Below are 14,662 nucleotides of genomic sequence, written 5' to 3' on the forward strand. Positions count from 1 at the left end.
GGTTATTTTCAACATTTTTTGCGGCATAGTAACTTAGTAAACCAAATAAATCTTTTTTATGTAACTTTGTCTATTTTCGTACTGAAAATTAAATGTTAATGGACAAGAATTCACTGTGTATTTAAAACCTAACCTATTTGGAACATAACTGAATATGAAAATAACGTTTCCCGATACTCTTAAATTCACAAAAACCTGGAGCATTCGTCTCGTTGCAAGCGCACGTGTGTTTTGCATGAATATCATTGATTCAGATTTGCAATTCAGTTTTAGAGGACATATTGCACACTGAACGCTTTTGAATAATGTTTTCTGTTTTGTCAATCACTTGATAAAAAGTTTCTGTAAAACTTGAGGTAAATTGTATTGAGTTGCCTCAAGCAAATAGTTTTGATCTTTTCTGCAATAAAACGTCGATTGTGGCCTAATGTTTAAAGTCAAAATTATATTCTCACTCTCATAATCCTTTGTTGATAAGGGAGGAAATGTATTTGAGGTATAAATATACACATAATTTGTACAGTTTTTGTAAATTAAGTCTCATGCATGCAAGTAAGCTCGTATTTATCTAAAAGGGTTATAAGGCGATTATCACACTGCACCGCGCTCCGCCGCGGTACGCGGGACGACAGATTTAATCATTATATGCAAGTACCTCAGTTTGTATAGAAAACACGCGCGGCACAACACACTGACAACGCGTCTGCGCGCGGGATTCGTTATATGTAATCACGCGGACCGCGGCGCAGTCTGATAATCGCCTAATTCATTTGCGATAGTGTTATATCGTCGGTATATCGGAATAGGGAATTTAAAATAAGCAACAACCGCTACGTTTAAGTTCGTGTATTCGACTGGCGCAACAGCCGTTGGAAACAATAGTGAAACTACCGCTATTACATAAAAATAAAAATAACAAAGTACCCGCTTAGTAGCTTAATATTATAACATCCCTCCACCTTTATTCAAAAAAACTTCTTGTAGTCTACAACGCGCCTAGGCCGTCTCGAACGTGTGGAGACTTCCCTCTGAGGTGTGGTTTGAGGTTCACACACAGACTCGGGGGGCGTCGCTGGTGTGACATCAACAGTTTGTCCAATTTCATTGCCGCAATCAAACCAGTCCTCTGGATTGCTCTCAGATTGATCTTCGGGGGAGATATTAGTTGCCGGTTGAGCGTTCGAGGTCCCTGAAGACTCAGCAGTAGGTGTTGACTCCTCCGTACTAGGAGGTTGCTCCGCACTCTGCTCCACTGGCAGTATGAAGGCGGGGACGGTATCTGTTGTCGCCGGTTTTTGTTCGCAACATCCATCTTCTCCCCCCTTATACTTTAACAGTTGGTTTACATGTCTTTTAACAATCTGATCATTGCAGCTGAGTTGTACTAAGTACAAAGAATTGCCGATTTTCTTGACTACTACACCACGGGTCCATGATTGTCTTTGTTGATTATAAAGTCTAACTAGCACTAAATCGCCCTGGTTAAAGTCTACTTCCCGGTTGCCCCGATAATTGTCACTCTGTAAGCACTGTTTAGATTGGACGCATTTGTTGAGTGCAGTGTCTGATGGAGATGACGCGGGAGGTTTAAGAAGATCTAACCGACATCTTAATTTGTGGCCGAATAATATCTCTGCGGGAGACCGGTTGGTCGTAGTATGAATAGAATTTCTATATGTTAAAAGGAATTCTTGTAACTTAATGTTTAAATCTCGCAAATTTGAACCTGACATTAATATTGACTTTATAGCCTTTTTGATTATCTTCACATAGCTCTCAGCCTGACCGTTACTAGCTGGGTTATATATCGGTGACGTTAAGTGAGTGATGCTGTTGCGAGAGCAAAATTGTTTAAACTCGGTCGAAAAGAACGAGCTTCCATTATCTGAACAAATAGTATGAAATAAACCAAATCGTGCCATCACTTCACACAGCTTTTCAATTACTATGCGGGAACTAAACCCGGTAGACACATCAAAACATTCTACCCACTTTGAATACGCATCCACAATGATTAAAAAGGTTTTTCCGTTAATTGGGCCGAGAAAATCTAAGTGAACCCGCTGCCATGGCTGAGCCGGGTAGGGCCAGGGCGTGAGCGGGGCGCGCGCGGGCGCCGGCCGCTGCGCCGCGCACGTGCCGCATGCGCCGGCGCGCCGCTCCACCGCCGCGGACATGCCCGGCCACCAAAACCTATGGCGGGCTTCTTCCTTCATTTTTGTTATTCCCAAATGACCTTTGTGTAATTCGTTTAAAACCTTAACTTGTAAGCTATCCGGTATAACTAATTTATGCCCTCTCATTAGACAGTCATTTTCAACAGATAATTCCAACCTGTGGCTAAAGAATGATTTGTACTTATCATCAATTTTATTTGGCCACCCATTCAATACGTAGTGCAAAACCGCTGATATTATGTTATCTCGCTTCGTAGCCTCCTGCACGTCGGAGAGAGACAGAAACCGTTCGCCCTCATAAACAAATCGTACATACGCGGACCTGTCGAGCGATGACTCATCCCCCGCAGTCGGGTGCTCCCGAGCGGACGGCGGGCTGACTTCGCTCACAGACCTACTTAAGAAGTCGGCGCAATTATGAACACTATTAACATATTCTATTTTATATTTGTACGCAGACAGAAAAATCGCATAACGTTGTAATCTATTTGCTGATATTTCGGGGATCCCTTTGTCTGGGTTAAATATTGATATGAGAGGCTTATGGTCTGTTTTCAATAGAAATGGTTTATCTCGGCCGTACAAATATTGATGAAACTTCTTCACGCCAAATATGATAGCTGTTGCCTCTTTTTGAATTTGGCTATACCGTTTTTCGGCTGCATTAAGAGAACGGGACATATAAGAAATTGGCTTTTCAATACCTTCCTCAATTTGTGATAAGACCGCCCCAAGACCGTATGGCGACGCGTCTACAGTGAGTACTAACTCAGCCTCAGGGTTAAAATGAGTTAAAGTGTTGTCAGATGCTAACTGACGTTTAATGTTTGTTACAGCTTCCTCATGCTCCGTAGTCCATACCCATGGTACATTTTTCTGTAATAACTTATGCAAGGGTGACAAGATAGCAGAAGCGTTTTTTACAAAGTTTCTATAATAATTTACCATACCTAAAAACGATTTTAGCTCTGTCGTATCAGTCGGCACTTTTGATTGCAAAATCGATTTTACCTTCTCTGGCGATTTGTGAATACCATTGCGATCTATTACAAACCCCAGATATGAAACAGATTCTTGAAAAAATTTGCATTTTTCCTTGTTCAAAACAAACCCTGCCTCCTCTAGTCTACGGAACACTTCAGCTAACCTTGACATCATTTGGGTCCTGTTTTCAGCACAGATACAGAGGTCATCCATAAATACAAGTGTTCCTTCTAGCCCTGCGAGCACGGTTTCTAAGGTTCTTTGGAAAATAGCGGGTGCGCTTGCGAGACCAAAGACTAATCTAGTGAATTTAAAGAGCCCTTTGTGCGTATTTATGCAGGTGAGCATTTGTGAGGCTTCATTTAAAACCAGTTGATTATATGCTTGTGAAAGGTCTAGTTTGCTAAACAATTTTCCACCGTGCAGTTTTGTAAAAAGTTCATCATATTTTGGTAATGGATATTTGTCAACAAGTAATTGCTTATTTATTGTTACCGAATAATCTGCACAGAGACGTATTGAGCCATCACGCTTTAAGACTGGAACAATAGGACTCGCATAGTCGGAATATTTCACCGGCACTAAAATGCCTAAGTCTACTAATCGCTCTAACTCCTTTTCAACGTTTGCACGAATAGAAAATGGCAAAGGGCGTGCCTTAAAAAAAATCGGTTTCGAATCGGGCTTAAGAGGCAAATCTACTTCAACATTTTTAAAACAACCTAATCTTTCAGAAAATAATTTCGGGTATTTAGAGGTTATATCTTCAACAAAGTTACTGCAATTATTTATAGCACATATTTGTAAATTGAAGCGTGAAAAAAAATCTCTGCCCAACAACGGAGGTCCCCCATTGTGCACAACATATACCACAATATCGTTACTTTTATCATTATAAGTAAATAATAATTTAATTACTCCCATAATGTTCAATCGATCTCCGTTGTAGCTGTGTAAAATGACGTCACTCGGTTCCAGGCTAACGTTTGAAAAATAACGTTTATACATCTGCTCAGAAATTACGGTAACCGGTGATCCCGTATCTATTTCAAACAACAGGCTAAAACCATTGACCACGACCGATTCCCGCAGAGGTTCTCCACGAAGAGTGCGAATATTACAACATAATCGCTTACCATCGTCATCGACATCCTCACGGCACTCAACATAATGCTGCCCCGCTAATGTTTTACACATTCGTTTGAGATGGCCTTGAACACCGCACTTCCTGCACTTATAACGAGCAAACCGACACGTTTCCGCCCTATGACCGACGTAGCCGCACACGCTGCACCGCTCACCAGCCGCCGCCGTGGGCGCACGCGCCGGCGATGCGCCGCGGCCGCCGGGCCCGCGCGCTGCCGCCGCGCCGCGCGCCATCGCCACCTTCATCACTTGCAGCGCCGGCGCCTGTCGCTGCGCCGCCTCGTGAGAGCTCGCTCGAGCACACCGCACCCCCTCAGCTATGTCCAGGGCGCTGGACAGCGTCAGCTCAGCCAAGTCTTTGGTGAACAATGTGTCTCTCTCTGGTCCAGGCTCCAGGCCCAGAGTGAACCGGTCACGAAGCTGCTCATCCAAATGTTCAGCCTTAAAACCACAATGCGATGCTAAGCTTCGAACGCGCGCCGCCCATTCCGCCAGACTTTCACCCGTATGTTGAATGGCGCTGTGAAACTTCCATCGTTCAGCGAATGTGCACTTTTTTGCTTTGAAATGTCCATCTAGCAGCGACACAACTTCTTCGTAGCTCAAAACTCCCACTTCCTTAGGTAAAGCTAGGTCACGTACAAGCTTGTAGGTGGATTCTGACACGTTGCTTAGTAAAATGGCTCGACGTTTACTACCGGCTTTGTCTATCTCCGCACCAATGTCATTTGCGAGAAACCATTGTTCTAAACGAGCCTTATACACCGACCACTCTTGAACTTCGTGGCTAAATGAAGTTAAAATGCCGACCGTAACTTTCGCCATAATTAATTTGCACGCGTTAACTTTTAATCTCGTTCGCCAAATGTTATATCGTCGGTATATCGGAATAGGGAATTTAAAATAAGCAACAACCGCTACGTTTAAGTTCGTGTATTCGACTGGCGCAACAGCCGTTGGAAACAATAGTGAAACTACCGCTATTACATAAAAATAAAAATAACAAAGTACCCGCTTAGTAGCTTAATATTATAACAGATAGTTTCAATTTAGGAATAAACTAATTAGTCCCATACTATTTTGAACAAAACAAGGAGAAAATATTAATCTTACCTGTGACCCCGCATACGCGGTACTTTGGTTTATAACTACTTTGTGAATTTTGCCATATTTGCCAAAGTACTCCTGACGTTTGAGGATCTGAAAATAAAAATATTTTGATTACGATTTAATCATGTTGAGAAATTAGAGGAAACAAAGTCCTCACTGAATAATATTAGAAGCTTAGGATTGATTTTTATCTTATTGGGGTCTCAATATCTCTAACTTCTCTTCGAAATACCAAGGGGAAAATGGGTTATACATATTTTCTTAATGTCCTCTTACAGAAATTAAAATTCATCATTTCAATTTCTGTCCGGCCGGGAATCGAACCCGGGACCTCTCGGCATAGTAGTCCGTTCTGAACCACTACACCAAACGGCCGACAGTCATTGGACGGTTGTATGTAAACATTTAAGATCTGTGTTATTGTATTACCTATAACTAACACAATAAATGATTATTTGATTTGATTTGCTTTTTATCTTATGGGGCGCTCAATAACCTTGATTCCCCTTCGAAATTCCAAAGGGGACATTGTGTTATCACGTTTCTAACGTCCCTTTACTAGTTTTTTTACCATGTGTACTTATAGAGTGCGTTTGGTCTTATAGGGCGCTCAATATCTCTGATTTCCTTTCAAAATTACAAGGGGACATTGGGTTATCGCGTTCCTAACGTCCCCTTACTAGTTTTATTCATCATTTGTACTTATAGAGTGGCTTTTAGTCTTATTGGGCGATCAATAATCCTGATTCCCCTTCAAAATTTAAAAGGGGACATTGAGTTATCACGTTCCCAATGTCCCCCTTCGCAAGTTTGACCGCCATTTTGATTGTATCATCTCACCTCGGGGTCGGCGAGCCGCACCGGCAGCCCCACGACGAACACGAGGTTGTTCTGCACGACGCGAACGTTCGCGAGCGCTCGCCGCGACTCCAGCGTCTTGTTCCGCCGCTTCTGCTCGCGTGCCTTCTTCTCCGTCTTTATGGCTGCCACCTGACAATCGCCATAGACAAACAATCAATATAAGATTTAAAATTACCAAAATTCATGTGTAAATTGCTCGTACACTAGAACAGTCCTTTTCTTACGTGGTTGAATTAGAAATTAGAAGATAAGAGTAACGATATAGCCCGCAGAATGGCCAAACTTAAGTGGCAGTAAGCGTGGGACATAGCTCATATAACTAAAAGCTGTTAGAGTAGAAAAAAAAATCTAGTGGCGATCACAGACCGGAAAACGTATTTGAATGCAGGTCTACTACTCGATCTACTGAAGATTGCGGAAAGCAGCTGGATGAGGGCAGCGCAGGACCGGTCGTTGTTAAAATCCTTGAGAGGTTTTTAATTTTTATCCAGCAGTGGCTGTCATTTGGGTTTGTTTCAGCCAAATGACGTCAATAGCTTCAAGACAAAGGCATCTTTTTCTAGGCCAAGGATTTCCACAACAACCAAACTGGCCGTATCCAGGTGCTTCCCGTGACCTTCACTAGATCGTCGGGCCATCGAGTGAAGTTATAATAGTGCACTTACCTGCTCTTGACTGAGCGGGGTGAAGTCTGCAGGGTTCTCCGGATACGCCTTCCGACACGCGGGACACAGGCCGTTCTCGCCCTCCCGTATGCGGTTCCAACAGAAACGGCATATCTGCAAGATTATACTTTGAAATTCCATGGGGAAAACGGGATATTTTCCCAATGTTCCCCTAGGCAGGTAGTTTTGTCTACAATTTTTATGCGAAATGGCATATCTGCAAGATTATACTTAGAATGACACGGCAAAGTTATACTAATCTACATCTATAAAAGTGAAAGGTCACTGACTAATTCACTCACTCATCACGAAATCTCAGAAACTACAAGTGCTTGAATTTTGTCTTAAATTTTGCATGGTGTTCCTTTTAGAACATAGGTGCTCACTAAGACACGGAGTCCACGCATACACGCATACTAAGTCGTACGTAAAAAAAAACTACTGGTCTAATTTAAAAAAAAAAATCGTGTTGGATAGCCCATTTATCGAGGAAGGCTTTATGCTATATAACATCACCCTACAGCCAATAGGGGCGGAGCAGCAAAAAAAAATGTTTAAACGGGAAATATTATTCAAACTATTTTCAAGCGTAAGTCGCGAGCACAGCTAGTGCATTGCATTCGTTAACAGCCCAACAAAGGAACTATCAAGAGAAGCTGCAATTCACTTTGAATCTGTGCCTTATTACTTTATTAAGTTCGATGATAGCTCTCGGCTACACAATAGTTGCAGCGGAGGGAACAATAAATAAGAAAAGACATAAGTGAGTGAAAATAAGTGATCAAGTCGGTAAGAATTACATTTTACACGTTTAAAACCCCGTTTTAAGAAATGGGTAAAATTTGGAAATGTACGCCTTTGAAATTTGAAAACCAATGAACAAAGAGACTGTAAGTTCAACATTTGAAAATGTGACTCATCATAATATAACAAGAAAGACAAAGACAAATCTTTATTTAGCTCTTATGTATTGTTCCTTATTAAAATTATTATTTTAACGAGGAAAAAAAGATACCCACAGGCCTAGCGCTGTAGCACTTAACTCAGTGTTCTTCTTTTTCTTTTGTTGATGGCGATGAACTTGTGCTTTTTTGCCACTGTTCCGCCAATGTCACATAGATCCTGAGGTATAGATTAGGCATGGAACATTTCATGAATAGCAGGTGAAAAATCATATGAAATGAATTTCATTAATCACACTTGCTATATTACTTCACATAGACTGCTATAATTTCACAGTCAACGAAATCACTAATCACATGAATTTCATTCATTCATTCGAGCGAAGTTCGTGAGCGCAGCTCTGCGAAGCGACCGAGCGAGTAAGAAGGAATGATTTGATCATGTGCGTGTTAGAAAAGGACAAGAGATGTGATGACGGACGAAACTGGTCATTTTAAATATGAACTTTAAACTCAAAGGTGTAAGGTTTAGATTTCCTTGTCATGATTCGTGTGATTTCATTAGATAGCAGGCAGATGAAATGAATGATTTTCATTAGTCGCGCGGTTATTAATGTGCTGTGAAACTGTTTGTTTTTTGTTGTGCGACATAAATGAAACAGATATTGTTACATTTCATATTTTAGCTAATTAGCAATCCTTCATCATAATTCATACTTCATTAAAAGTAGCACATTATATGAAAGAGCTACATTAAAACACTTCGAATAAAAGTCATTGCCTGTGAAATTTCGCATGTGAAATCATATGAAAAAAAATCATCATTTCATAGAATGAAAATGAATGAAAAATAGCAATCATTTCCATGCCTAGTATAGATGACCCAAGCTGAACTGTCCCACCAAACTCAATGACAGGGGGGCGCTACCATCGTTCAACTATTTGGTTTCCAACATGGCAAAAATCGGAACCAGCGATCCGGTATTGACGGTGGCGCCCCACTGTCAATGTCATGCATAGGACAGTTCAGTATTTTGGAACTATATGGGAGCACGGGAGGGGTGACACTGACATTTATGACGTGACAGAGCATACAAATCTGAAGCATATCTGACGTCTCGCTGACGGTAGATGTCTTAAAAACAACCTCCCGCGCCACTCCCATACCTCAAGCATTGACTGAGCTAACCCCTAGAACTATAGCAGGCATATCCCCTTAGTTAAAAGCATGACAGTACACGATTTTCATCTATGAATTTTATGCTAAGATACAGCAACATTCAAAGCAGTTTCTTTTTTGCAATCCCTGCATTCATTCACCGATGAATTTGCATACTTTTTATGTGAACGATATTTTTCGTATGTTAATACGAGATATGACGTCAGACTCTCGTATCAACTGACTGAATAATTGATATCAAGTCCATTAAAACTCAGTTACCCTTTTCAGGAATTGAGGATTGTGGTTTGCACACTTTGTGATATTCACAGTAGGTTTTGACATGTAATGACAAGGCACATCAACCCTAAAAAACTGGGGCATCTTATATCGTTGTTATAGGCGCTACTTTGCAATAAAAATGTATAGTTAACTGACAGTCAACGCCAATATAAAAAGAACCCTAACAATAAAAATATTGGGGGCATTTTCACCCCCTTTGTAATTTGTGAGTTTGTTTATAGGAAGTAATCTCTGGAGCTCCTGAATCGATTCTTTCACCACTTGAAATCCATATAATAAAGAGTGTTGCCTTCAACTGTTGCTTGACGTGATCTGGTGAAGGCAATTTGACCCGTCCAGGCATCGAACCTCGGACCGATCATGTTTTGTGTGCTCTACTCACTTGGTATCCACATGTGCACGGGTAGAAGTGGAGATCGTCCACCTCGAGCGGTTCCATACACAGGGGACATTCCACCTGAAACAACGCATAGATTGACTGTTATAAAACTGAAAATTTGCATGAAGATGAAAAACTTAAACTATCACTTTCCATCAGGTGAGATGCAAGCCAAGAGCTTTGTCGGTGTAGTTAAAAAGACATGAAAAATTAAAAGATTGGCTTAGTCAATTTAGCTTGCACTTGCTCACTTCTCAACTGAGGCTTGTGAAACCTCCCATAGAGAGGATTTAACTCCCTGACACTCACTTGCTCACTGTTACTAAAGCCTGGTCCGTGAGCACGTAGAATCCCGTCCAATGACCCCAAGCTACCCATCCTTATCGCTCGCGCGTAATTATATTGCTGTCGCGACTGTGCGACGCGCGCCCGCAGTGAGTGTGCGAGCGCGACAGCAACATAATTACGTGCGGGCGACTTTAGACGATAAATGTATAGGCTTATCGCGTAAAATCGATAAAATGGCGATAAAATCTACCCCGGCGCGTATTCTAGGCCTACTGATGATGTGTGCCTTAATTATTATTGCATGTGATTTAATTGTGCAAATAAAGACTTGATTTGATTTGATTTACCTGCTCTTCTCCACTCTGATTCAGCACTGACATCCTATTCCTGAGTCAAGGGTTCAGTGTTTCCCAGCCAACAGTGAACCAGACAACTAGCGCCCCCTATCCGCTCCTGTGGACAATACAAGTTGTACGTTTATTACAAAGAAATAATTTATTTTCATTTAGTTCAAAAGTTTAGACAGAAACAGGAACTAAAAAGACAATGTAAACCAATCCTGTAAAATACATTGCTTTAAAAACACATTAGCCCTAAACAGCTTCGCATCGGGTTGCTGGCGAAATGTTAATCCAGCGAAATAATACTCGCTGAAGAAAAACTCTTTTCTTTCAGTGTAAACACTGTTTAAATGTATGATGTCCGTTTTCACTATCAATCCCCAATTTTTAAGTGACCCCTATGTTGAAAAATAACAGGAATTTTGTTGACATAGGGGCCACTTCAAAATTAAGGATTGATGGTGAAAACGGGCGTAAGTCCACAATTGCATGCCGTGGCAACCTATAATTAAGGGAGCACTTAGATTAAGTTTAAATACGCTGTTAATTTATTATTGTCTTCTATTCTAGTGTATGTCTTGTTGGTTGTCCTATTAAATAAATAAAATATAAATAAAGACAACTGCACAGGATGCTAAACAAATTTATGCAGCTGTAATAAGTACTATTCCTAACAAAAAAAATATTTATAGGCGTATTTAGACAGCTACACCTATAAAACTCGCTATTATTTGCGTTACGCTTGATGAGCATTTATGTATAAAATACCTACTCAAAACAATAACACAAACGGTTATGGTTTCCTTAGAAGAAGCATCTTTACAGACAAATGATAAGAAATAATGAATCATGCTCACTGGGAATTAGTATTACGTCTGATTTCACCACCAACTGATGTGACACATCAAAGAATCAAACTTAGGCCTTACAGCTCGAGAATCCAACAATCCGCGTGGTTATAGTTTTAGCAATTCACGAAGGCCAGTGAGCTTATTGTGTGTGTACGTGTACATGCACATAACGATAGTGTAATGTCTATCAAAACCGAACAGTAGCGAGCCACCACACATGTAAAGCTCACTCGCCTTCGTGAATTGCAACACAATGTATAATTAAAAATTGCTACAGTTCGAAGTCCATAGGAACAATTATAATATACGATAACAAGAGAAAAGTTGTAAAAGTGTGATTAATTTAATAAAAACAAAACCAATCAATCAGTAAAATTAATAGTTATAATCGGAAATTTACATAACAATTAAATACAACATTGATAGTTGACTATTTGATACCCTCTAGTAAAAGTACCTATCTACTTAAGTACTCGCATTATGTTCAGAAGAAATAACAAATAACAATCCCACTAATCTATTATATAAAAGAAAGTCGTGTTAGTTACTTCGCTTATAACTCAAGAACGGCTGAACCGATTTAGCTGACAAATTGTCAGGGAGGTAGTTTAGAGCCAGGAGAAGGACATAGGATACTTTTTATCCCGTTATTTATTGCCATTAAGGCGGAACAAAGTTCGCCGGGTCAGCTAGTATCTATATATATAAAAGAAAGTCGTGTTAGTTACTCCATTTATAACTCAAGAACGGCTGAACCGATTTAGCTGAAAATTGTCAGGGAGGTAGTTTAGAGCCAGGAGAAGGACATAGGATACTATTTATCCCGTTCGAAATTAAAAAAAAAGTCTGCTTATTTATTGCCATTAAGGCGGAACAAAGTTCGCCGGGTCAGCTAGTTTATATATATAAAAGAAAGTCGTGTTAGTTACTTCGCTTATAACTCAAGAACGGCTGAACCGATTTAGCTGAAAATTGTCAGGGAGGTAGTTTAGAGCCAGGAGAAGGACATAGGATACTTTTTATCCCGTTCGAAATTAAAAAAAGTCTGCTTATTTATTGCCATTAATGCGGAACAAAGTTCGCCGGGTCAGCTAGTTGTAAATACAAATATTTGTGAGGATGTACATATGCGTGCTACTTCCTCACGGAAAAACTACTGAACGGAGTTTGATAAAACTTTAAAATATTATTGGAACTTAACGGCTACAATTTATACTGAATTTAACGCGGACGAAGCCGTGGGAAAAAGTTATGATTAAAAAACATAACCCTCCTTCTGGCGTAGTCGGGTAATCCCAACTAATCCCAACTAATATTATAAATGCGAAAGTAACTCTGTCTGCTGTCTGTCTGTCTGTCTGTTACGCTTTCCCGCTTAAACCTCGCAACCGATTTTGATGAAAGGCATAGAGANCTAATATTATAAATGCGAAAGTAACTCTGTCTGTCTGTCTGTCTGTCTGTCTGTTACGCTTTCCCGCTTAAACCTCGCAACCGATTTTGATGAAAGGCATAGAGATAGTTTGAGTCCCGGGAAAGAACATAGGATAGTTTTTATCCCGGTTTTTGAAACAGGGACGCGCGCGATAAAGTTTTTCTGTGACAGACAAAATTCCACGCGGGCGAAGCCGCGGGCGGAAAGCTAGTAAAATAATAAAGACAAGTCATGTGCGAATGTGTTTCCGTAATTGCGTGTCTAAATTATCCTAATTACTATTTAGTCAGTTACCAAAAGTAGACAATAGTAAAAATGGGTCACAGTAAGTCATCAGTCTGACAACTTAAATACTGAAATATTCATGACTCTTTTCGCTATACCGTTTCCAATTGGAATCGAACCAGCGCGACTGGGTCAGCCTGAAACTACTCAGTCGTTAAGTTTTTGGATACTTTTATGGATAAAAAACTTACTGTAACATATTTTTAAGCTCATTCATCTCTAATACATATTGACCTGATTACTTTAATTTCAAACTTGTAAAAACATTTAATTACTATCTAAATAGATCTAAGTAATGTTTATTTTATACATACGGTTAATTAATTGGATTGTTTGCTGTCTACATCCCAATTAATTACAGATTATCAAATAAACAATATTCTATTTTCTCTTGTAGATTTAGGAAATAGCGCTGACGTTCAAGTACGATTGGTTCATTCGAGGGCCTTTACCTGACTGCGAAAAGGAGGATCATGTTTTTGATGATCAAGGTCACTCAAAAAAGAGCTTTATGATTATGATAAAAGTAACAATCTTTGTGTATGTTGTTTGGAGCTACAGTCGCCATTCGAAGATGAGCATTATGCAACCATTAGAAAGGCTTGCAGAGGTCAGCATAGTCTCAGTAAAAAGGGGGACGAGTTCACTGGCAGGTTAATTATTACAACTTAACATTACTACATATTATAATGTAAGAAGCTTAATGTGCACATTATGTATCCAGTATCCACAGTTAGTAGGTAGTACATTGAATTTTAGACCTCAAATTCCTCATATAGAATTTAAATGTTCACTAGACGTACCTATGTGAGACTAATCGAATAAATAAAAATTAAAAGAAAGCAAAGGAGTTGATAAAGAAAGTGAGATATTGTTGTTTTTAAGATACACATGTGTCAATAAGTTTTTATATCAAAACAAACTCAAACAACCAGTTTTATAAGGCATCTAAATAACCATGACCTATCACAAATTACTAATATGAGAATAAAAAAACAATTAAAATTCATGTTTTACATTAATATTTAAAAACATATTAAAATTTTAAAATTGTGCAAATAAATATTTATTTTGAATTTGTAAAATTAGAAATTGTGCATGTTAGGCTGATAAAATCTTATTTACTTTGGATTACTTTGAATATTAGGAAAAATTAAACATTGAAATCAATTTAAAATTATTCTAAGTTAGTCTTCATCTACTTTATAAAATAATTTAATTAATAAAATAAAGAATAATCATGCAAAACACTTACAAATGGCTATAAGTAATTTGTGTTGGTAGAAATTCTTAAAAATAACTGAAATATGTAGGAAACAATAAAAAAAAGTTCATTGTACGATAAAAAATAGCAGGTGTATTGTAATATTTGTAATGTGCTATTTCTTTTCTCTAATTTGAATAAGTAAATAAAGAAAAGAGAAAAAATATGTTTATTTCCACGCACCGATTATGTACTGAGGATACCAAATAAAACCGCTTTTTATTTTTATTTTGGTGATAGCATTACGTATCGAATTGTCAAATGATAAGGCGAAAAGTGATAAATGTGAACTTTTGAATTAAATCGCGATAAGTGACAATAACATACTTCAACGTTCATACTAAAGGAACGGAAAATCAATTGGCCACTGCCGACGACGGCGACGCGACGTTGAATAAAATAAAATGTAATTTGCATGATATAAAAATAGCTAAGCATTAACTCTTTAGGTATCAACACCAACAAACAAATACCTATGTGATTATGGCAAATACATAATTGTAATTTGTACA

General features: G+C 39.1%; 2 protein-coding genes across 4 annotated transcripts in view; both read right to left on the reverse strand.

The window, feature by feature from the left end:
• The window catches only part of Cnot4 (CCR4-NOT transcription complex subunit 4), a 33,630-nt gene that overhangs the window by 15,993 nt on the left and 2,975 nt on the right, over positions 1-14,662 (reverse strand). For all 3 annotated transcript variants that reach the window (XM_028303867.1, XM_028303869.1, XM_028303868.1), the window contains exons 2-6: positions 10,322-10,427; positions 9,690-9,764; positions 6,944-7,057; positions 6,258-6,407; positions 5,421-5,507 (exon numbers count right to left, since the gene is read on the reverse strand). In XM_028303867.1, coding sequence (XP_028159668.1) covers positions 5,421-5,507; positions 6,258-6,407; positions 6,944-7,057; positions 9,690-9,764; positions 10,322-10,354 — 459 coding nt within the window. In that variant the 5' untranslated portion in view covers positions 10,355-10,427. The remainder of the gene's footprint in view (positions 1-5,420; positions 5,508-6,257; positions 6,408-6,943; positions 7,058-9,689; positions 9,765-10,321; positions 10,428-14,662) is intronic.
• Positions 916-4,428, reverse strand: LOC114352313 (uncharacterized). Its single transcript, XM_028303870.1, has 2 exons — positions 4,298-4,428; positions 916-1,529 (listed from the first exon to the last, which is right to left on the reverse strand). The coding sequence occupies exons 1-2, from the start codon at positions 4,328-4,330 to the stop codon at positions 966-968; spliced, it is 597 nt and encodes a 198-aa protein (XP_028159671.1). The 5' UTR covers positions 4,331-4,428; the 3' UTR covers positions 916-965.

Source organism: Ostrinia furnacalis, unplaced genomic scaffold (genome assembly GCF_004193835.3).
Source record: "Ostrinia furnacalis isolate ACB-3 unplaced genomic scaffold, ASM419383v2 OfSCF1318, whole genome shotgun sequence".
Lineage (NCBI taxonomy): Eukaryota > Metazoa > Arthropoda > Insecta > Lepidoptera > Crambidae > Ostrinia > Ostrinia furnacalis.

Coding starts and splice junctions, on each gene's coding strand:
- LOC114352313 (XM_028303870.1), bottom strand. CDS start 4,330: ATGTTGAGTGCCGTGAGGATGTCGATGACGATG. Junction 1,530..4,297: donor TGAGGATGTCGATGACGATG/GTAAGCGATTAT, acceptor CAATCTAAACAG/TGCTTACAGAGTGACAATTA.